The sequence below is a fragment of the Lissotriton vulgaris genome, chromosome 7, assembly GCF_964263255.1.
Source record: "Lissotriton vulgaris chromosome 7, aLisVul1.2, whole genome shotgun sequence".
NCBI lineage: Eukaryota > Metazoa > Chordata > Amphibia > Caudata > Salamandridae > Lissotriton > Lissotriton vulgaris.
In genome coordinates, this window is record NC_141695.1 from 1,704,971,298 (window position 1) to 1,704,994,490 (window position 23,193).

The following is a 23,193-nucleotide window of genomic DNA, read 5'->3' on the forward strand; positions in this document are numbered from 1 at the left end:
CTCAAGCCAGTGAAATGAGTGTAACACAAATGCTAAAAGCACAGCACCGGCTAGCAGGAAGAAGGCACTGTACCACAGGATTAGTGACGGAAGAGCGCGGTCAGTGTAACGCAGCACTTGACAATGCCAATACATGCAAAATGTAGTGAAAGGCAGTGGAGGGCCACAGAGTGCCTGATAGAACAGAAGCAGTCAAGGGAAGTGCATACTATCTACAACACATGCTGCAAACCAAAACCAATCTCCGCAAGGCAATGTATATCGCTGCCAGTGCAGTAGAGAGTGTGCAAGTGCAGCGAAACGTGGCAAAACAGCGTTACGAGAGAAGTGCTGTTCTAAGCTTTAACAATTTAAATCCAACCATTCAGCCAGCACAATATTCATTCAACGTCTATCATTCATCTCCCAATAAGGATTCTTAGCAAAAAGGGACTACTCACTCACACAGATACTCACTTGAGAAATTCAAGTGTTATGGTCCCTCGAGGTTCTGCCTCCACGCTCTTCCCCCAGAACTTGAGCTTTGGGTAGATGGAGCCATGAAACACAAAGTCCTTATTGAGACCCTCGGAGTAGAAAGCGCTGACGGGTGGATGGTGGCTCACCTGCTCAGAGATGAATCGGAAGCCCAAGTCTTCTCTAGAAAGAGTAGGAAGGAAACATTATCACTAGAGAGATACTGCATGGTAGTTCAAAATCACATTAAAGGGCAATTACTTTCAGCGTCTAACAGTGTACCTCAGCTAGGTCTGCTTTACATGCGCGTAAAAGGACTGCTGGATGCTGCACAATTAATGCAATGTACTTTGAAATTCCAAAGACACCTTTTTTGGTACAGAATAGGGCTTAAAAAGGCTTAGAGACCAATGTGTCTAAAGAAAACAGTCTTTGTATCTACTTCTCCAGCTGTCCATTCACTCTCCACCACTCTCAAACCCCAAGTATGAAAGATCTTCCATTTAACTCTAAACCAGGGGGACTCAGCTCAATTTCTTAAGTCTTTATTATCTGTTCACCTCACAGGGGTGACCATTCAGAAGTCAGCATTGCAAAGCAACTGTGTAATATCAAGTTGTACCTCACTTTCCTTCATACAAGTTTGCTTTTCCTTTCCATCACTCAATGTGCGGCCCTTAGGTACTCATAGTGGTGGTACACAAAGAAAGAGGGGGTCAGGTAGAAATGCAAGTCTGCTGTGTTTTGACCTCAGTCCAAAAAGGCAAGAGTAAGGAGCACGCACCTACTTTGACTTCTTTTTCTCCCCACAGTGGTTTGGCATGACCGACGACATTCAAACCTATCCCCAATTGCTGGAAAGAGAATGAATGTGAAGCACTTTGAACCGAGTAATTTTTTGCTCAACCGTGAAAATCAATGAGAATGCTCTTTATATGCTCAGGTCATCAATTTACACTCTAGTTTTCTTTATTTATAATATATGTAAACCGCATGATTGTCAATGAGCACATCTTGAGACTAGGAGGTTTTTGATTACCACAAACATTTTTTTTCTGGGACAAGAACCAGGTTTTGAGGAGCTGACAGAAGAGAGGAATTCAACTTTTTAGCACTAATTGTAGAATCCTTTTTGAGGGGAGGGGCAGTGGTGAGCTGTTTTTTCTCTTCTTTTTGGTTTTCCTCATCAATTTGATCTGCTTTTAATCTTGCTGAAGTGCACTGTAGCTGGGCCACTGAAATTATGCGGTAATGGAGGACCAAATTGTTTGGCAAAGTTCACTAAATTATGCAGGAAGAAAATGCTAATTATTCAGCATTATGCAGCACATTTTGTGATTGCATCAGTTCTTTTATTGTGACATTTTTACACGTGAACACTGTCTGGACAAAGGTTTCACCATCTTAGCACTAATTTAACAAGCAAATACAGCAATATGCAACTAAAAGGCGAGCGGTTAACCTTTGCAAAGTGCCTTGTGCTGGCGCAGCAGCAAGCATTGCCACACTTTTAGTAACTTTTGATCTCTGAGCTAGAAACAACTTTATGCTTTTAAGAATTTGAAACTAATGCAGGAGATGGTTTATGTGGCAAATCCATAATTATGCGAAAAACGCAATAGGTTGGCATAAATACGGTGGTCCTGAATATAAGGCGCTGGGTCTCTTGGCACTAGAACAGAAGAGTTTAGAGGGGCAGCAAAAATAGGATTAAGCCAGATAATGTCCGAACGGCCGAGTTGCAAGACCTTTCATGAAGCACAAGTGACCTATTGCTTTTAAGTTGGCTGGTAGCAGATTCCACATATAGGACCGGAATAGAAAAGGCCGGACCAGCCCGATGGATTCTGTCAAATCCGTGGGATTCAAAGTAAACCCCGAATAGCTGAACAAAGAAATCTTGAAGGGCAGTATTCCACTATTAAAAAGATGGTGAAATGCCAATGGTGGGTTTGTGTACAAAATACTGGACTTAGCCAAAGCCTATGAACCTTGGGTGCGGGTGTCTTTGATAACTAAACTGCCTATTCAATTATGGGCAACTTGCAGCTGATGTATTATTGACATTTTAATACCTTGGTGCAGGATACTGCATAAATAAAAGGTCAAAAGTAAGGACTGCCCACAGTTAATAAAAAGATTAAAAAAAAAAAGTAAGGACCGTCGATGCGGCCATTTCCCTACTTTCTGTGGTAAGATATGTAAGAATGAGGCAGAGTTTTCTCAAAGCAAGAGATGACACTTGAAAATCCATTTGAAGCCAAGCATCTGAAAAAAAGGCAGGTTCCAGAGGGTTTGATGGACACTCCACAGCCATTATTGAAGTTTAGTCAATATTCAGTTAGGCACAATGATGGCTCACCCAGTTAAGCACTGCCCAAAGACTATTTCGGATGGCAGGGCGTCAAAAGGAATTGACATTTAAACTAAGAGCATTAGTGTTTAATGAGTGCAGGATTAGAGCCTAAGGCGAAAATAAATGCCACTAGCAGTCTCCTATATAAATTAGAGAAATGAACGCCACTAGCAGTCTCGTATATACATACTGCCTTCGGTCTCTTCGCTCTGCTTGTATTTGGTTTTTCCTTTTCTTATTCGCGCCAGGATACTCTGGAGTAATTGAGCGCGTAATAAAACAGCATAATAATAGTAATAATAATAAATAGACAAAGTCACGCCACAAGCAGTTTCATATATACATTAATTAGGGAGACGGGGTCCAAAACCCGCCTCAGGAAGTCTGGAGGGTTGAAGAATGAAGGGGTCCCAGAGTCCGCTGCTGAGATTTGCTCAACAGAAATGATGTAAACCTTGATATACTGAGCCCCGGATACCGATCTCTAGAAGATGGTTGAAGGGAATTTTAAGATGCACCCATGCCAAATGCCTCTGATAAATCCGATAAAGTCAGTGCCCCGATACTGCTCTAGTCCGCTTCCATACAAGTCTACCCATGCCATGCCGCTAGTTTGGCAAAGCGGTTAGAACTGTTGCCTGTAGGAGGGTCGTCTAAGATGTCAGTTGATTCTGGAAGTCATGAAGCAGTTTGGCAATGGAAGTTTCCAGAACAGTATCTGCAGCAGGTAAACATGGTAGCAAGTGGATATTTGGCAGGATTGGGAAGCTCAAGTTTATGTTTTTTAAGCAGTGGTACCATTAAGCCCAACTACAAAGCTTCAGGAACATTTCCTTCAAACAAGGAAGAATTAAGAATATTCATCAGAGGCGGCCTGAGGTTGGCTTTAAACCTGAGCAGCAACAAGTCATGTAGCGGATCTGAGGGTGAGAGCGACCTGCATTGAAAAAGTAAGCGCAGGAGTGAGGTGGAGTCTAATCTCTGGAACGAAGAGCAAAGTTCTATTTTTGGAATGAAAAAGGCAGCTAGTTCATCACATAACCACATTGGAGTTTTTTGTTTAAAACCTTACAAATGTTTGGTTTATTTTCGGCTGACACGATTTTGTCAAAAAACGTAACAAAAGCAAATGACAACTGGATTTCCAGATTGTATGTTTTTAGTTCGCTAGGCCTATTTTGTAGTTTGCTTTTGCGGATTCATTGGAAGTATGGCATTAAGTTCGTTCAGCGTTTTTGGTCAAGTAATTAGAGGCATCTTGTGCTCAACTGTAACTTGAGTCCAGTCTCTCCTGGTTATTAAAAGGTTGTTCTGGCTATCGCTATAGTTTAGCTAAAATAATTAATTTAAGCAGGTGGTAATTTAACCACACCACCGGTTTCATAAATACTGCTGAAATAAGATATTCTTATTTAACACTCAAATAAAGAACATATCTGCCTTTGTGTGTGGTTGAATGTACAAATCAAGTAAACAAACAAACTTGCATGGAGTCCTTAGGGTGAGCTCTAAATGGATAAGACAGGTGTCAAAAGTGTAAATTAAAATCCTAAAGGATCAAACGGGGAGAATAAGTACTACTGAAATCCATAATCCGCAAAGTAAAATCCTCAAGAAATGCGTGAACGTAATTAGTGGAGCGATTTACTAGCATGAATGTAAATGCTTTGTGTTGAAGGTAACATTTCACATAAAGTTCTTTAGAAAGAGGGGTGAGGCTAGCACTGAAAAAAATACAATTGTCAGTTCTAGCGCCTAGATGCCTTCGGGTGACTACACTCTATAATTCATTCACTTTTTTATCTTCTTACAAAACTTAGCAACTGGCAGAGATTTCTTAAACTAGGACTCTAGAATAAGGACCATAGGTACACTTCAACATATTTAAATACTGCTTTGCTTGCATTTCCTCCATTTTCATTTCAGCATATAAACTAAATTATCGGGCTAGGTAGAATCACTACATCTGAAGATCTGCATCAAGGAAACACTGATGTGTGTGCTCTATTGCGTCAGTTTGCCAAGGGAGCTAACTGTCTTAAAGACAAAGCTCCTGAACCACAGTTATGGGATAATATATTTTTTCAAGTTATTGTAATAGTTTGCTCCATTTTTAGACCCCTGGCGGGGGGGAATGGGGGGGGGGGGGGGGTGGGATAGGAAAAATGGGGAAAATACACCAACTGAGGCTATCCCAATGTTTTTTCACATTTTTGTGGTATAAATGCACTGTTTTGACTGAATAGTGACATGTCATGTTAGCTCTGTAGTGCAGATCTGCACCACTCACATTGTTGACATTAAAAGACTAGCCTTCCGAACATACCCACCTGAGGGAGGTCCCTCAAGCTCTCTGATATTACAGCGTACTTCTATCATCTTGAAAAGACCAAGGATGATACTATTAAAAAAAATCTTGCTGAAAGAAAAGGAGCTGTAAAACATGGGATTGGCCGGGGTTTGCCACCTAACCACCACAGGTAAAGTTAGATATCTAAGAGCCTCCTGGAATTTGGAGACCTCAAATGAACAGGAATTAATTAGATGTGGCACAAAATATCAAATGTAATAGAGGAAGCAGCGAGTGGGCTTGTAGGTTGAATGGTATAGAGAGAGCTAATTGTGAACCAAAGGCTGAGCGGGGAGCAGACCACCTGACATTGCAGGGACTGAAAAGATAAGAAATAGCGATCATTGAAAGTGATTGGTTTGAGACTCTTGCACTTACTTTGAGCTTGTGTCCTAAGATCACCGTTTTGGAAGGGCTCTAAGCATCAACAGGGGTAATGCAACTCTTCAGTGGAGATACCAGGTTGAACGGTTGAAAAGTGAGTGGTTGAAGATGGACTGACACCCTGACACCCTTCACTAGAGTCCTAAAAGGAAAATGTTACTTAACTGTAACAATCGGTTTGCTGCTTGTAGTGCTATAGATTCACATGCTGTGAATGAACATCTTATAATAATCTTGCGTCTGAGGAGGTGGGACGGCACCTGTGAATCTACAGCACAAGTTGCAAAGCAACAGTTACAGGTAACAAATTCCGCTTCGGCATGTGGTGCTGTAGATCATGTTCTATGCATAGATTATAAAGTAGTGCCCTTGGCCTTACAGCAGTAATTTGCAAGCAGATGAGAAAGGTGTTTGGAATAAGATTTTATGGTTAATTTGCCAAACCTGTACCTCTTGGCAGACATGATTGTCAGCACATTAATACGTGGTGCATGTGAACAGTGTTGACCTAGCTGCACCTTTACATCAAGCAGGATATTTCCTAGGGAAATCAAAGGGCTCCGAGTACAGGGATCGGCTTAGCTTTGGGATAACACACTTGAGTCCATGGAAATATCCATTGGACAAGGCCAGATTAGAAAATAGGCGTCCCTACACGGGACTTCGCAGAATCAACAAATAGTTGCATGGTTTTCTGAATGTAGTCTGCATGGTGTATGTGGTACATAAGGGCTCAATTGACTTCTACTGTGTTTTCTGCAAATGACTGAGGCTGTGGAGAGTAACTTAGGAAGTCAATATTGTTGTTAAAATGGAACAGGTAGACAATCTTAGGCAGAAAGTGAGGATTTGTTCTTGGCACAGCCTGATCTTTGTGCATTGAAATACAAGGCTCCTCCAAAGGACGGTCTTGCAAATCACTTACACTACCCAAGGACATGATTGCAATGATGAAAGGTACTTTCCACCGGTGAAAATCAACTGGGCAATAATGTACTGTTTCAAAAGGGTGTCCTGTTATCTAGGTGTGGATCATATTAAGACCCCATGAAGGATGGATATTGGCCCCTTGTAGCGGGCCTATAGGCTTCTTTCAGAATGACCATGCATGATTCTGGAAGTTGAGGGTACCCAAAATCTAAGACCTCAGGTGCCAAATAGCAAGATTTAGTGGCTTTAGGATAGGGTATCATTGCTAACGCTGAGTTGTATTGGAAGGTCTGCATGTAGTGGTAACTTACTATGTGGATGAACAGACATGTCTGGCATTATGCAGTACCATTTTTGTCTTGCCCAAGTGTGAGGAATTAGAATGAGCGTCATGGGTGCCATTGTCATGTTCCCTATTATATGGAATCAGTGGCAGTGGAGGAAATGAGAAGCCAAAATACCAGAGCAGTTTATCCTGATCGCTTTACCCAGCGGCCGTGGGTGCAAGTAACAGCATGCAAAGTCTGGGCACTTTGCATTTTTTCCAGTGAAAAGTGATCAACTGTGGGTCATTCCCCATTGCTGAATGTACCGATTCAGCACTTCCATCAACTCCAGGAGATATATGTAAAGTTGTTCTTGGGGAAACCAAGTACTTTAAAGGGTCAGGTGGTCTTAATGTGCTCCCCATCCCTTAAGAGAGGCATCTGTAGTAATGGTCATATGTGGTTGAGGGTGAAGAAAAAACCTGCCCGGTAACAAGGTATTATTGGTCCACCATGTCAGTACGTGCTGTAGAGTACCTGCTGTTGAGCTCTACCAACTAGTAGATTTTACCACCAACAAATGTTTGTTATAAATATCCAGCCAGGCACTCTTGTCGTGGGTGTAGGTGTAGACACGCATTTGAAATGGCTGCAATGCAAGATGCCATAATTCTCAGCAATTATTTGATCATTCTCACTGTCACTGGTCCCTACGTCTGGTGAAGGGGAACCAGGCTTTGAAATACCACCACTCTCTCATTCTTGAAGTAAGCTTAGCTTGTCACTGTGATCACGATTGCTTCCAGCATTACTGCATTTGTTGCAGAGAGAGGTATGACTTTTTGGGCATTGACGGCGAAGCTCGTGTTGTGAAGAAGCAACTCTCTTGTTGAGTTTGTGCTAGGCATTGCTGTCGGCTGCTTCTCGGTATCAGCCAGGCCTCCAGAACATGAACAATGCGCATAATGAGGTGAACGTCAACAGCAGCTAAATATTTGTAAATACCCATAGGGCAGTTGTGAGCCCAAAAGATAGTACTCTGAATAGAGAATGCAGTCCACTTTCTGGGAACCGAAGGTACTGGTGGTGCGCTGAGAGGATAACGATTGGGAGTAACAGCGGAATGTCCGGTATGGACAATAAAACTGGCGGGCAGAGGCGAGCAAGTTCATGGAGTAGGTCATAGCATGATTATCTTTGAACCGCTCCAAAGCTGAATCGGCCTTCTTTCCAAACAACCATCAAAAGGCATATAAGGGATACCTGCACATCCCCATAGAAACTCATGCCGAACATCCAGGCATGATCGTCAATCCCCAAGCTAGTTTCCATAGCATACCCCACATAGTCAATGGTATCTACCTGCTTGTAAAATGTATTTGGTCATGGTCTGTCTGTGGTGGACCACCTGAGCATTGGTATTTCAGAACTCTTCTTGGAGGACAGGAATATCTTGTGCGTCATAACCCAGTGTGCATTACTGCATGTTCCCAACAAAAAGCAAACATTCAAACACTACAGTGCTAAACTGGCATAAAAGAACACCCTCTTGCCAAATGCACCACTGTGATTCAATTCTCAGTTAAAGGGGCTATGGGCTGTGGGGAAGGCATTCACCTAGAGCAGACATATGGCCCTAGCAATGGAGAAACTCACCAGTAACACTGAACATGGTTTTGACAATGCCCCTTTCAGGGATTTACTGGAAAGGTAATAAAGCCACGTAAGTGGAAAGCCTAGGTTGAAACATTTATTTGAGCAAATTAGCTTTACATTCCAACTGTAGTTCTAAAACCTCTGCATCTTTACAGATCACTACAGCGAAGGAGGCGCTTTTCTCAGGGGGAGGACACCAATGGGGAGTCCAATTCAGTTTCTGCTGAGCTATCAAGGCCACTAGCATTCTAAAGGTCTAAATGTAGGTCGACATCAGTCTACTTCATCAACATCAGCTGGAACATTCTAGACATCTGGTATCCTATCTGAACCTGAACCAAAGTGGCCTCAAGGGCCATTAATACTGATGTTGAGGCAATGACACCATCAAAGAATCCTCACACACCAGGCAGTGCCTTTGCGATCTCATAACAAGACCTTGCCCGAGATCTACCGGAATTCAACTCTGGATCTGATCTGAAAGAGGTGTTTCTAGAACAGGTGCAGAGGTAATCCTCTGTACAACAGAGTACCCTAGGTCCTTACTCTGGGGTGGACTTTAGTTTGGTACTGTATGGTGGCAAAAAAGGCACCCCTTGTAAGTGGATGGCACTTGACTCCTTAAAATACGACTGCCTAGATCATCTTTTCAAAATGTTCACTAAGAGCCAAGAACCTTGCTAGCACTGATGGAAATAGACACCCAAGCTTCTGTTCACACGTTCAATGATGACACTGGAGCATCACTTAAGACCACATTGAAAACAACAGGATCCGGTCAGCACTCCTGGAGCAAATCCAAGAGCTAATGCTTGAAAAGAAATGAGTTGTCTACTATTATATAGCTGGAATAAGAACATTCAGTGGTTTCTGGTCACTCATTTGAAAACATTCAGTTTGTAACTGCAATGGCTTGCTGCTTATATCATCCAGGATACACAGTGCAGCTCATAATGAAGAACACAGGCTTAACAACACTAGCTTAGGTACATGCTCTCCCATGCTGCCTTTTTATTGGACAGTGATGTCGTGACGAGCAACGTGAATGACAGTAAACTTGGGGCACAGAAATCGCAGCGGAAATATGACTGCCAAGGCCAATGAGTACTCCTAATTCCATTATAGTTTAAGGATTACATGTTCCCTATGTTTAGGTATAGTCATAATCGTGCAATGAGGTCTGTGCAATAGATATTATTAAAGATCTATTTAGTATTTAGTCAATCCTCTGGGTACAAGGGGACAACATTAAACCATGTAGGCTGGGAGGACAGTACAATCTCCTACAAAGTGGCTGCAGCCCACCAAGCTCACAGAGAGCACACCATGTGGGTGATGATTTAGACTGCCTTTTTTCTGGGTGGCCAGCACAGAACCACAAGCTCCCTTCAGAAGAGACAGCACATTCCCCAACCAAGACTAATCCTAAAAAAAAACCTGCATACCCAGGGTCCTTTCCTCTAGATTCTTCGCACACAACATCTTTCCCAATAGAGATTTCATCTACAAACCAAGGGGCAATGGTGCTTATCAGATGTGTACAATGGTCCCCAATATCCCTTGTTCTGCTTGGCTGATCTTTTCTGTTCACATCACTCTTATGCTTTTCGACATTACTGCCCACTGAGAAGTTGAATTTCAAGACAATGGACTACTTTCATTTGTAGTCATCATTTCTTCCTCCTACTATAAACATCTTTCAGTCAGAGCAGATGGCAAAAAAGACACATGTTTCTACATCGTCCAGCCCCTAGCCTTAACTGCCCCGTAGCCTCACTTCTTGGAGATTCCCTCTTCTCTGCAAAACAAATCAGAAAACAATTTTCTGTAAGCAGAGACGCAGAGACCTACCTCGTTAATTCATACGTCTCTCCCAGCAAAGGGTTGAAGGGTTTGCCGGTTCTTTCCCATTGGGAGGCGACCGCAGAAACAGCAAAAGCAGCTACAGTCTGAAGAGAAAGCCCAACTGTGTTACTAACAGTACAATGAGCGATGAAGACACTTAAATTCCTGGAATATCGAGGCGTTCTTTATAATTATTTCCTTTCCTCATGCATTTGGACCTTGCATCCAACAACAGAGATCAGTGGCAAGTAAATACAGGACGTAGTTTTGACAGCACTTGGCAAAGCAATTGTTAGAAGGAACAATTTTACACACATTACTTAATCATATGTTCGCTTAGCTGCAGCTCGTAAATATTATAAACAAGCATCCCCATTGGCCACCAGCCCAGTAGGAGTTCTGTCCTCAATTATAGAGACATTTTCCTTCTCAACATAAGATCCAACATTCAGAAACGTGTTTCAGTACAGCCAAGAAAATAGCAACCAACCACCATACATCTTACCCTTCCCTCCACTGTGTGTCCTACACCTGTCCACCATTCACTAGGCCTGGGCGGTAAATTCCATTCCGCTCGGGGCATTTGTGGAATTTGGGTAATTTCGCGTTCGGCGGAGGACGCAAAATTGCCCAAAATTCTGCGTTCCGCAACTTCGCAAAATGTTTGCTTCTTTCGCGTTCTCGAAATGCGTGTTCGCAAGACATTTCCCCCCGAGCACGCAAACAGCAATTGCGAACAGGAAAAAAACATCGCAAACTCGCAATTCTACGTGTTCGCGGAATTTCTGCGTGTTCGCAGAGATTTTTTTACTGTTTTGCAGAGATTTGCGTAACACGATTATGCAAATTCCGCCCACCCTTACCATTCACCCCGCAAAAGATTCAGTTATCCAATTAGAAACAATCTCAGTTAAAGTGTGGTCTACTCTCAGGCTGATCTTGCAACAACCCTTCATCCATCTAGTCAAATAGGCACCAGCACCGTTGTATTTTAGAATGCACAAGAGGGATGGCATCTCGCCTGGTCCAGTCTACTGTAGTCCTTTGTCTACAGTGAAGTCATGATCATGTGATTAACATGATGAATGCAGAATATTGTGATAGAGATTCCAATCAAGATCTGTTTTAGTTAGGCTTATGATCTTCCAAATATTAATACTTTTCAAAGGTGTTCCTGTAGCTGCAGATCAATCACTTTAATGATCTTCTTTTGTTTTTTAAGTAAACAAAGAACTTCCCCGAGTATTGGGACGCACTACAAATGGCAAGCACCCTAATCGGCTTAAAGTGTTTTTATTATATGCAACAGCTTCAGTCAAATGTTTTAATTTTATCATCTCAATCTCTTAAATGGAATCTCATTAATGCAGAAAAAACATCAAAATCTTATTTTTTTTGAGTTGTGATAACAAAAAAGCCCTCTTCAGGATATATATTTAGCAGTATCACTGAAAAATAACGAACAAAAACCTTGAATTATTCTTTAAACAATAAACTTAAACTATGTGGCTCCCTGCAAAGCAGTGAGTTCCTTAACATTAGACTAGGCAACATCTGGGCGAAAATCTGAACTTACCTCCCCTCCCATCCAGACATACTATCATTACAACCATCTTGGAGCCAATAATTAGAATACTAGGCCTCAGGGGTGTGGTGTAGACAGGAGGACATCATATCCAGGAGAAAGGAAGCAAAGCACTGTGGGCTATGTGTATGCAGATTGTTTTGCTGCCATAGTTTTGTGAAGTTCTTGAGTTTAGCCCTTCACGGAGCTTCTTGGGTGAGCTTCGCGTTTGCAACGTTTTGCTCCACAGAGCAAGGTAATTTTCACTCCAATCGAAAGCCTATTTGTAAAAAGTATTAGGGATGTATCTGTACAGTTTAGCCTTATTGCACAATGAAAGAACACGTTTTTTTCTGAGAAAATATCGTATGCAGAAAATGTTTGATGGAGTGAAAAGGGATATACTACAAACTGTCAGAAAAGCCACAATTTTGAAACAATTATGGGTAAATGAAAAAACGTTGCCACCTTCGCAAAGTGTTTCATTGTCCTATGTAACAACTGCACCAAAAGGCACTCTTCTACTGTGGACATGTGAACAATGATAACTTTAATATCCCCTGGCATAACCTAAACACCAAGCTTCCATGTGGTAGAGCACACATGTTTTTCAGGAATGAATTGCAGCGCACAAAACTGTGCTTCATCTAGAAACTGTATTTTGAATACTTGCATAACATATTAATCAACAAATAAACAATGTTCATAAAGTACTACATACTGTAGTTTTACGCATGCAAGCACTATATATTAACAAACCGAGAATGATGAAAGGCTGAGTTAGGCTTGCTGTGAATCTAATTCGGATTGCACAAATGTTAGAGTGCGACCCCCATTCCTGGTAAATGACAATCACTGTACATTACTCCATTTTGCTGGCTGGTTAAGGCGAATGTAGTCCAAGGTATTTTAGTGAATTCAATGTGTGCTTAGAGAAATACATTGGATGTGTGACCTGTTAAAACGTCAAGTCACGTTGGCAGAAAGGACTGAAAACCAAATTCTGACAGACTTATATATGGATACAATTCCCTCAGGCATGTTTTTATACTTATGCTACCTTAAAGCAAGTATTGTCAAAACCAATAGACCTGGCGTTGGTTGCCAGCCTTTAAGCTTGCCAATGCTTGTTTTGCTTTGTCATGGTTGTTGGAAAAACTGCCAGTCACCCAGACAATATCAAAACAATATTGGCTAAAAGCTGAAATGTTTTGGTCTCAAAAAAGCACACATTTCCGTTTAGTCCCTGGCAATGAAGAGAACTACTTTGTGCACACGTGTCCCTTGTGAAAGAGGGGAATGCCGTCACTCACAGTGCAACTGGGCAATGGCTGAAGTGGGCTGACCCATGGTCTATGCTATAGTGAGTGGCAAAAAAATGTGTGAATGGGGCAATAACAGATCAATAGAGGAAGAGGTCTGGCTTAAAGTACCTTTCAGTAAGTAAGCAATATGTATCATTTCAGTAAAATCAAGAAGTCATTTCTAACACCAGACCTAAAAATAGACGAAGGGACAAGTAGAAGAATAAAAAGATCTCAAACTGCCGGCAGTTTGAGTTGTCTTAATCTCTTTCCAAAAACCAGTCAATAGGAACACAAGCCCCTTTGGTATAGCAGATACACTTACCCCCACCCACAGACAAGAACATAAAAAAATAGAAGAAAAATTACCACAGCAAAACAACAGTTTCAAAAAACAATGGTCCCTAGACAGTCAGGGATAATTATGAGAAATAAATATAGATCAAAATGGATTCTATATCATCTGTCCAGCCGGTCAGGGTTTAATAAAGCATATGTTGATGTGGTCAGTTTATCTATACAATATCAATATACAGAGCCACATACACACACACACACAGAGCCACACACACACACACACACACAGAGCCCCACACACACACAGAGCCCCACACACACACACAGAGCCACACACAGGCAGAGCCCCACACACACAGGCAGAGCCCCACACACACACCGAGCCCCACACACGCACCGAGCCCCACACACGCACCGAGCCCCACACACGCACCGAGCCCCACACACGCACCGAGCCCCACACACGCACCGAGCCCCACACACGCACCGAGCCCCACACACGCACCGAGCCCCACACACGCACCGAGCCCCACACACGCACCGAGCCCCACACACGCACCGAGCCACACACACGCACCGAGCCACACACACGCACCGAGCCACACACACGCACCGAGCCACACACACGCACCGAGCCACACACACGCACCGAGCCACACACACGCACCGAGCCACACACACGCACCGAGCCACACACACGCACCGAGCCACACACACGCACCGAGCCACACACACGCACCGAGCCACACACACGCACCGAGCCACACACACGCACCGAGCCACACACACGCACCGAGCCACACACACGCACCGAGCCACACACACGCACCGAGCCACACACACGCACCGAGCCACACACACGCACCGAGCCACACACACACACCGAGCCACACACACACCGAGCCACACACACACACCAAGCCACACACACACACCGAGCCACACACACACACACACCGAGCCACACACACACACACACCGAGCCACACACACACACACCGAGCCACACACACACACCGAGCCACACACACACACCGAGCCACACACACACACACCGAGCCACACACACACACACCCAGCCACACACACACACCCAGCCACACACACACACCCAGCCACACACCCAGCCACACACACACACCGAGCCACACACACACACCGAGCCACACACACACCCACCCAGCCACACACCCAGCCAGCCACACACCCAGCCAGCCACACACCCAGCCAGCCACACACACACACACACCCAGCCACACACACACACACCCAGCCACACACACACACACCCAGCCACACACACACACACCCAGCCACACACACACACACCCAGCCACACACACACACACCCAGCCACACACACACACACCCAGCCACACACACACACACCCAGCCACACACCCAGCCAGCCACACACACACACACCCAGCCACACACACACACACCCAGCCACACACACACACACCCAGCCACACACGCACCCAGCGCCACACACACACCCAGCGCCACACACGCACCCAGCGCCACACACACACCCAGCGCCACACACACACCCAGCGCCACACACACACCCAGCGCCACCCACACACCCAGTGCCACACTCACACCCAGCGCCACCCACACACCCAGCGCCACCCACACACCCAGCGCCACCCACACACCCAGCGCCACCCACACACCCAGCGCCACACACACCCAGCGCCACACACACACACAGCCACACACACACACACCCAGCCACACAGCCAGCCACACACACACACACCCAGCCACACACACACACACACCCAGCCACACACACACACACACCCAGCCACACACACACACACACCCAGCCACACACACACACCCAGCCACACACACACACCCAGCGCCACACACACACCCAGCGCCACACACACACCCAGCGCCACACACACACCCAGCGCCACACACACACCCAGCGCCACACACACACACAGCCACACACACCCAGCCACACACACCCAGCCACACACACCCAGCCACACACACAGCCGCGCAGCCACACACACGCAGCCACACACACAGGCACACACACACCCAGCACCACACACACACAGCGCCACACACACCCAGCCACACACACAGCCACGCAGCCACACACACACCGCCACACACACCGCCACACACACAGCCACACACACAGCCACACACACAGCCACACACACAGCCACACACACAGCCACACACACAATCTGGTCGTCATAGGAAGAACATTTTTTTTTTAGTAGAATGTATTTGTTGATTAATTAAAATCATTACAAACAAGAAAAAAGAACCAACAAAAAACAAGCAAACAAATACACAAAACTATTAACACCCTTAAAATGATCCACCAGTAATGAGATGATAAATAACATTTCCATAAAAAATAATAAAACATTACTAAGAAATAATTAAAATGCATTATATACTTGCTAAAATGCCTTATACTAGCAGCAAACACTATTATAGCAGCATTTAACTAAAGTGACATGTGTTAGCAGTGGAAATTATAAATTCAAATGTTTAGCTGTTTTCCATTTACAAGCGATAATAAAGTCCAATGTACATCACTAGCGTAGATTGTACTGATAGTCCCTTAAGCTGGAATAACACTTTGCTTCAAACAATTCTTCAGTTACATTCCTTAGATATTTTATCTCAAAATACATTTACTTACTCCATCAACTCTTTTGAATTTCTTTTCTGCAATAATGATGAACTTAACAAAAAGGTAAATACGTTTAATATTGACCCCACTCAAACAGGTAATAATTGCTTGCCTACATGTTTTAACTCCTAGTTCATTAAAAATCGGTTTTAGGATAGTCTTCCGAGCGTCTGCCAATGCTGGGCGTAAAGTTACTATATGCATTATTGTTTCCTCCCTAGGCCCACAAAGCCTGCAAATACTCGATGACCATTGATTCTCCCATTTTAGAATTCCATCCTTTGTCGGATATCTTCCCAACCTCAAGTACATAAATTTATTCTTAAGCAAAGGTCTTAGATGATATGACAGATAGGGTTGGGGCGACAACCTACCAAAAGAATTAGCAATTGACCAGAAATGATTTTTTTTTCCTTAAGTCCTCCTTATCTGCTATAGTCGTTAGTAATGCGGCCATTTGATTCATTTCTTTCTTAAAAACTATTCTACTCCTCATTTCCTCTTCTAATTTAGAGCAATCAAAATTACATAAGCATTCATTTAAGTACAGCTGCCAATTTTTTGAATATTCACCTTCTGAAATTTCGTGCCAACACAGCTTTGCTAAAGATCCTTCCTCCGAACGGACTAATGATAATAAGGACTTCAAAAATGCTGATTGACGCGCCAGAAATTGATTCTTCAATCCAAATTCCAATCTTATGTTTGCACGACTGAAATATTTAGGGATCTTAAAAACAGTTTTATATGTTCTAATTTCTATATCGTCGAGCAATTTGCGTCTTTGCCTCTAAAGATGATTGCGCAATAGTCCAAAGATGGAATTAACTTTGCTCTCATCACCTTCATTAGAAGAGGAAAAACTAATTACAGGATCCTGTTAGGATTGAGACGTCATAGATAAATAAGACTGCCGAGTATTATTGTGAATGTGCAGTATTAATGCTTTCGCCTCAAAGCATGCATGGTGTAGAACAGTGTACATTCTGCTGTGTGATCAAGACCAAAGCCCTAATCTCTCAATGCCACTCACGCGGGCGGGTGTGCGGTTAGAGAGTAGAGATTTAGAGAGTAGTAGAGAGAGTGGCAGAGAGAGAGGTAGAGCGAGAGGTAGAGAGGTAAAAGGTAGAGAGTGAGTAGTAGAGAGTAGAGTGAGTAGTAAAGAGTGAGTAGTAGAGAGGTAGAGTGAGTAGTAGTGAGTAGTAGAGAGTAGCAGAGTAGTAGAGAGTAGGAGAGTAGGAGAGTAGTAGAGAGTAGCAGAGTATTAGAGAGTAGCAGAGTATTAGAGAGTAGCAGAGTAGTAGAGAATGAGTAGTAGAGAGTGAGTATAGTAGAGAGTAGTAGAGTGAGAAGTAGAGTGAGTAGTAGTGAGTTGTAGAGAATGAGTATAGAGTAGCAGAGAATGAGTAGAGTAGTAGAGAGTGAGTAGTAGAGAGTAGTAGAGAGTGAATAGTAGAGTGAGTAGTAGAGAGTAGTAGAGAGTGAGTAGTAGAGAGTGAATAGTAGAGAGTGAGTAGTAGAGAGTGAATAGTAGAGTGGTAGAGGGAGTAGTAGAGAGTAGTAGTGGTTATAGAGTGAATAGTAGAGAGAGTAGTAGAGAGTGAGTAGTAGAGTGAGAAGAGTGTAGTAGAGTGTAGTAGAGTGTAGTAGAGTGTAGTAGAGATACACACAGGGGCTCACAAGCACAGGACAGGGCCATACTCACAGGAGGGGCGACACCCGCACTGGAGGGGCGTCACACGCACAAAAAGAAACTAATGACAAAATGATGTGTGCTGCATACTGAGAACATAAAACAAGCAGTGGAACCCAGAAGTAAAAAAATATTAGAGATAATTCACAGTATCCTCTCGATACTGCATTTTCCATTGAATGGCCAATCATAACTGATAAAACAATATGCATCAACCTGTAAGACGGTGCTAGGCAGATACATATATTTTCCTGAAAGTCCGGTCACGAGGTATCTGAAAAGAATAATTTAACAAGCATTTACAATACAATGGTCTCTGCATTATTAAAGGTAGAGCTATTGGCATTGCTCATGACATTTGTTTTTATTTTAAATCATAAATAAATGGCATTGTCATTTACATTGTCAATAGCTTAATCGTTAAATAAATGGCATTGTCATTTACAATGCCAATAGCTTAATCGCTCGCAAATGCATGACCTATTGCATTTTCACCCACACTGAGCCACACACACACAGCCACCCACACAGAGCCACCCACACAGAGCCATTCACATAGAGCCACCTACACAGAGCCACTAACACAGAGCCATCCTCACACAGACAGAGCAGACTCCTCGACCTAAAAACTGAGGCAACAGGCGCGTGGTGAGGTCTCGACTTGCAACAAACTGCCAAGAAACTTCAACAATGTTCCTTGCCACAGAAAACCAGATCTTATCTCCAACACTATCAGCATTGCTACCAATAGCATCACGGCAGCCCCCCTGCGCCCTATGAAAGGACCAGCCTTACCCCCCCTTCTCTCTGCAGGCACCCCATCCTCCTACAAGGATGCTCCTGTGCTAGGCTCAGATTGGCTCTACAATCCTTAATTAAATGCCAGCTCTTGCTGTATCTACAAGGGTTGTGTCGTTGCTACTGTAAGTACGTTATGTACAACATTGTTGTTCTATCTCTATGTCTAATTGTCGTTCCCTTGCTTCTCCTGGGCCAGTCAATGCACACTCAACACCTACACCCTGCCTATCAGCGTTTTGAAGAGCCTAGAAGCATTTGAATTGTGGATTGTACGCTACACACTACACATAAACATGGACGGGCTACACCCATCTCCCCTCAGTACACTCAAAGCAAACTCAGAGTCACTGGGGCCTGATTCACAAGCTTGGACACCTGACTATCTAGATCTGCTTCACCAAGAATTTCCTGCGACTAGACATGTCTTACTCCAGCCTTAAGAGTGACTTACTCCTGTATTTGCAGGAGTAAAAGATGCCCCGATTCACCAGGCTTTTTTTTTGTGAGAAAGCAGGTTACCCCCCTGAAAACACACTTTTTCTTACATCTACGCCTGAAGTAGGACATAACTAACTACTCAGCGAAAATTCTTTGCATAATGGAACTTGGATGTTTCCTCTGAGGAGATAGCCCTGTTGCCTAAAGTGCCAACCTGTCCTACCAGTACAGGCCCCTGCTGCTCTGGTTTGGACCTACACAGAGTCTCAACCACCTCAAATAGCCAAGCACAGGGCAGGCGCTCGTCAAGTGCAATAAATACTTATTTTCGAATCTCGGGACCTGAATCCTAATACCGGCATCTCCACTTCACAATAATGGTGTGAGATCCTGGGCATATCAGAAAAAAATCCAAATTGAATATTGTTCTTATAATTGTGTTCCATTTCTTAATCTGAAGTAAACAGCTATCGGTGCACTGCCCAATTTAATGAAAATAGTTTAGGTGCAGTTGGTGCTCAGCCTTGCCAGGTGTAGATTAATTGACCCAACTCATAGAGGAACACCATTTTATAAAGCTAGGTAGCTAAACAAAAGTTGTTCATCGGACTATTTTTCTATTGAGTGGCGGACAAATAATTCTGCATGGACAGTACTAACTGAAACAATTTGTGAGACCTATTAAACTAGGCTGGGAAAGAAGTCGTTAACAACAGTGAGTAAAACGGAAACTAATGCAGAGGCCCAGTCTGGGTTACACAGACAAAATTTGTTATAATCTTTAAACGTCATTTATACCCAGAAACTAAACAGAGATGTAAAACCACAATGTTCAACACTCCGTCCATCATCTCCTTATGTTTCCTTTTATATCTAGTTCCAGCGCCTCATCAAATAACTTATCTACTTACTGCACAAAAATCAATGATTCATTAAAATGAATGTCACTGAATGACATCAAAATGTTGTATTAATTATGGTAACAATTACAACACCTAGATCTTTGTTGGGAGTATTTTGCTTTATTACTGGAAGCTTTATGGTTGTTTGTAAACACGGAGAAGTTGTGATAATTTGTGTAGCTGGCAAGATGTCTGTCAGTTAAACGGTCCCTGCTGACATCTGGTGTGAGCTGAAGGTCACACACTGGGAAGGACTGTGCAGCATTTCATTTTTCTGAGATTTATTACTGAATTGCTATTAAATCACTTAACATTGTAATAGCTCTGAAATGGTAAACATCGGTGGCTTCCTTTAAAAGTATTTCATGAAACTCATGAAATTCAGAAGTTTATAATGTTTCTACTGTATGTGTAAAATGAGGCATTGCCTTGATGAAAGGCGGAGGCGTCGCTTGTCTGAGGTTCAGTACAAACAGGGGCCGTGTTTGAGTCTCTGTCACTGGAAGTGAGTGCTGTTCTCGTGTTAATCACCAGAGGGGGGGGCGGGGTAGCAGTTGATAGGGCGGTCGTCGAGTTCGCACCTCGATGTGTCGTGGATGAGTGAAAACACACCCGTGTGTGACTGACCTCCTGAGCATGGCCACGGAGCAGCTACTTGGGGGGGAAAGAGGAAAGGCCTCCCTAGAGGCATCCTGATAGATGGAGGCGCTATACCAATGTGAATAGCACAAGGCGCCCCTGCTCCTCAACTCACGGGACGATCTGCTAGGCGCTATACCGACGAGACCTAGCTATACCATGTGAATGACACAAGGATCCGTCTCGGCACATCTGATGATATGCTAGGCGCTATACCGACGAGACCTCGCTATACCATGTGAATGACTCAAGGCTCCGTCTCATTATACACCGGATGATCTACTAGGCGCTATGCAGACGAGGCGGCGCTGTACCATGTGAAGGACTTAAGGCGCTCCGTCTCAGTACGTACCGGATGATCTGCTAGGCGCTATGCAGACGAGACCTCGCTATACCATGTAAATGACACTAGCCTCCGTCTCATCACACACCTGATGATCTACAAGGCGCTATACCATGTGAAGGACACACGGCGGTCCTTCTCAGTGTACACCGGATGATCTGCTAGGCGCTATACCATGTGACGGACACACAGCGCTCCTTCTCAGTATACACCGGGTGATCTGCTAGGCGCTATGCAGACGAGGAGGCATTGTACCGATGTGAATATGACACACGCCATGCTGTGGTGCGGCAGTGGCAGTGCCACGCCAGGAGAGAGGCCCGAGGGCTGGGCCGGGCCTGGCTCTCTGCCACCGAAGCCGGCCCGGGTACTCGCCCCCTCTCCTGCGATGCCCTGTTTCCTTGCACGCTCCTGTGCTCACCCCATGCATAGAGGGCTGCCGTGCTGCGTGCCAGTCTCTGCTCCCTGGTTTATGGGCCCTGGACCTGCTGTGCGCGCTGTAAGCAGGGGGTGAGAGGGCGAATTCATCATCTCTGCCCCTTCTCCCGTCGCATCTCTTGGGGCCTCAAGCAGTTGTGCACAGTGAGCTGCGCCTTTCTAGATTGAAGGAGCGCCAACTACGCGCGAGCACAAGAGCACCAGGACAGAGCAGTAAGCCCCAATGCCGCGTAAAGATCAGGTTACATTCACGCAAGTTTGATAACTCCCGAATCACTGTTTCACGAGGAGTTCATGGCGAATCAAATAAAGTATCACAACTTCCCGCCTCCTCGCTGTTTTTTAGTTTTCACTTATGCTTTTTTTCCTCTTCAAAACCATGCTCTCTGTTTTCACAGCTAAAATCACTCCCATTTATTCCTGAAGTGAACGGAGCTCACGGGCACACCGGGAAAAGGGGGTCATACACGACGGGATGGTGACGCTGACAAATCGGACGGGACAAACAGGACACATCGGACGGGACAAACCGCTCACAGGACACAGTGAAACACAGAAAGCAAACACCAAAAAAAAAAAGAGAATGTAAGCAAAAAAAACAATATGGCTTACCTCCCGGTCCTTGCATCACGGAGAAAGCGAGACGATCCTCATGGGAAGACAAAACAAATAATGGCGGACACAACGTTCAAGATTTTTCAGATTGGGGGCGTGTTCGGTGTTCTCAGAATGGGCGTGGCATAAAAGTGGAAAGAACAACACCGAACACACCTCCAAATCCGAAAAGGACGGAGCCTATTCGGAAGGACAGCTCTCTCCTCCAATGGCTGGCCTCCGTTTAGGAAGCCAGCCAATGGGAGAGAGGCAAAAACAGAGGCGGGACAAATAGTCCATACTAAGTAACATTCAATCTCGGTACTTCCGGTTCTGCCTTCGGCAGACCGGATATTACCTCGACCTAAAAATGGGGTACTTGGGATCTGAAGGAAGGCGGTTGCATTGCACGCAAGAAGGGTGGTTAATGGAAGCGAGCTCCGCTTTAAAACAAACTCGTTAGTATTGTTGTACAAAAAAAAAATTAAAATAAATAAATAAATAAATAAATCGGTAAATGAGTCGCTTCACATTGCGAGGAATCATGGCGCCTGCTCGTGAGTGCACCACCCCACCACCCTGCTCCATCCCCCCCACACCAATGAAGCAGTTACCATTTGATACTTCACCTCGGTGATGCAGCATCCCACCGTCTTTCACGTGGCGGGTGGAAATAAAGGTATTTTGTTTCTGACTTGCACTGTGGTGCTTTTACACGTGGTCATAATTACAGAGCATTTATTATTCGGTGTAATTATATTTACAACTGCGTGTCTCGAATGCGAGGGCCGTACTTGCATGAGTCATGACCTACATTTTTTAAGAGGTAACTGTAGGTTATTGCCTCCCGAATGACTTTAACAAGGAGTAAATAAAAAACAAGCGCTCACCAGGATTTTAGTTTCTCGCTATCACTTTAAGCGAGATGCAAAAATAACTCACCAGATAACACACATCCCCGCCACATATCCGCTCAAACCCCCACCCTCAGCCCACCCCACACCAACACAACACAACACAACCCAACCACGCACAAGTTTCCATTACACATTACAGCAAGCTCATAAAACGCATCACCACAACACACGTGTGCTACACACCACCAGCCCCTGCAACGTATCACCACAAGTCGCCACAACACACGTGTGCTACACACCACCAGCCCCCGCCACGCATCACCACAACACACGTGTGCTAGGCACCACCAGCCCTCCCCACGTATCACTACAACACCCATAAGTAACCACAACACAGGTGTGCTAC

The 23,193-nt window shown here is 44.3% G+C and overlaps 1 protein-coding gene across 4 annotated transcripts in view; it reads right to left on the minus strand.

The window, feature by feature from the left end:
- OSBPL2 (oxysterol binding protein like 2) overlaps positions 1–23,193 on the minus strand; it is a 342,788-nt gene that overhangs the window by 113,673 nt on the left and 205,922 nt on the right. For all 4 annotated transcript variants that reach the window (XM_086932854.1, XM_086932857.1, XM_086932856.1 and 1 more), the window contains 2 exons: positions 10,250–10,347; positions 457–639 (listed from right to left, as the gene is read on the minus strand). In XM_086932854.1, the coding sequence (XP_086788980.1) occupies positions 457–639; positions 10,250–10,347 (281 nt within the window). The remainder of the gene's footprint in view (positions 1–456; positions 640–10,249; positions 10,348–23,193) is intronic.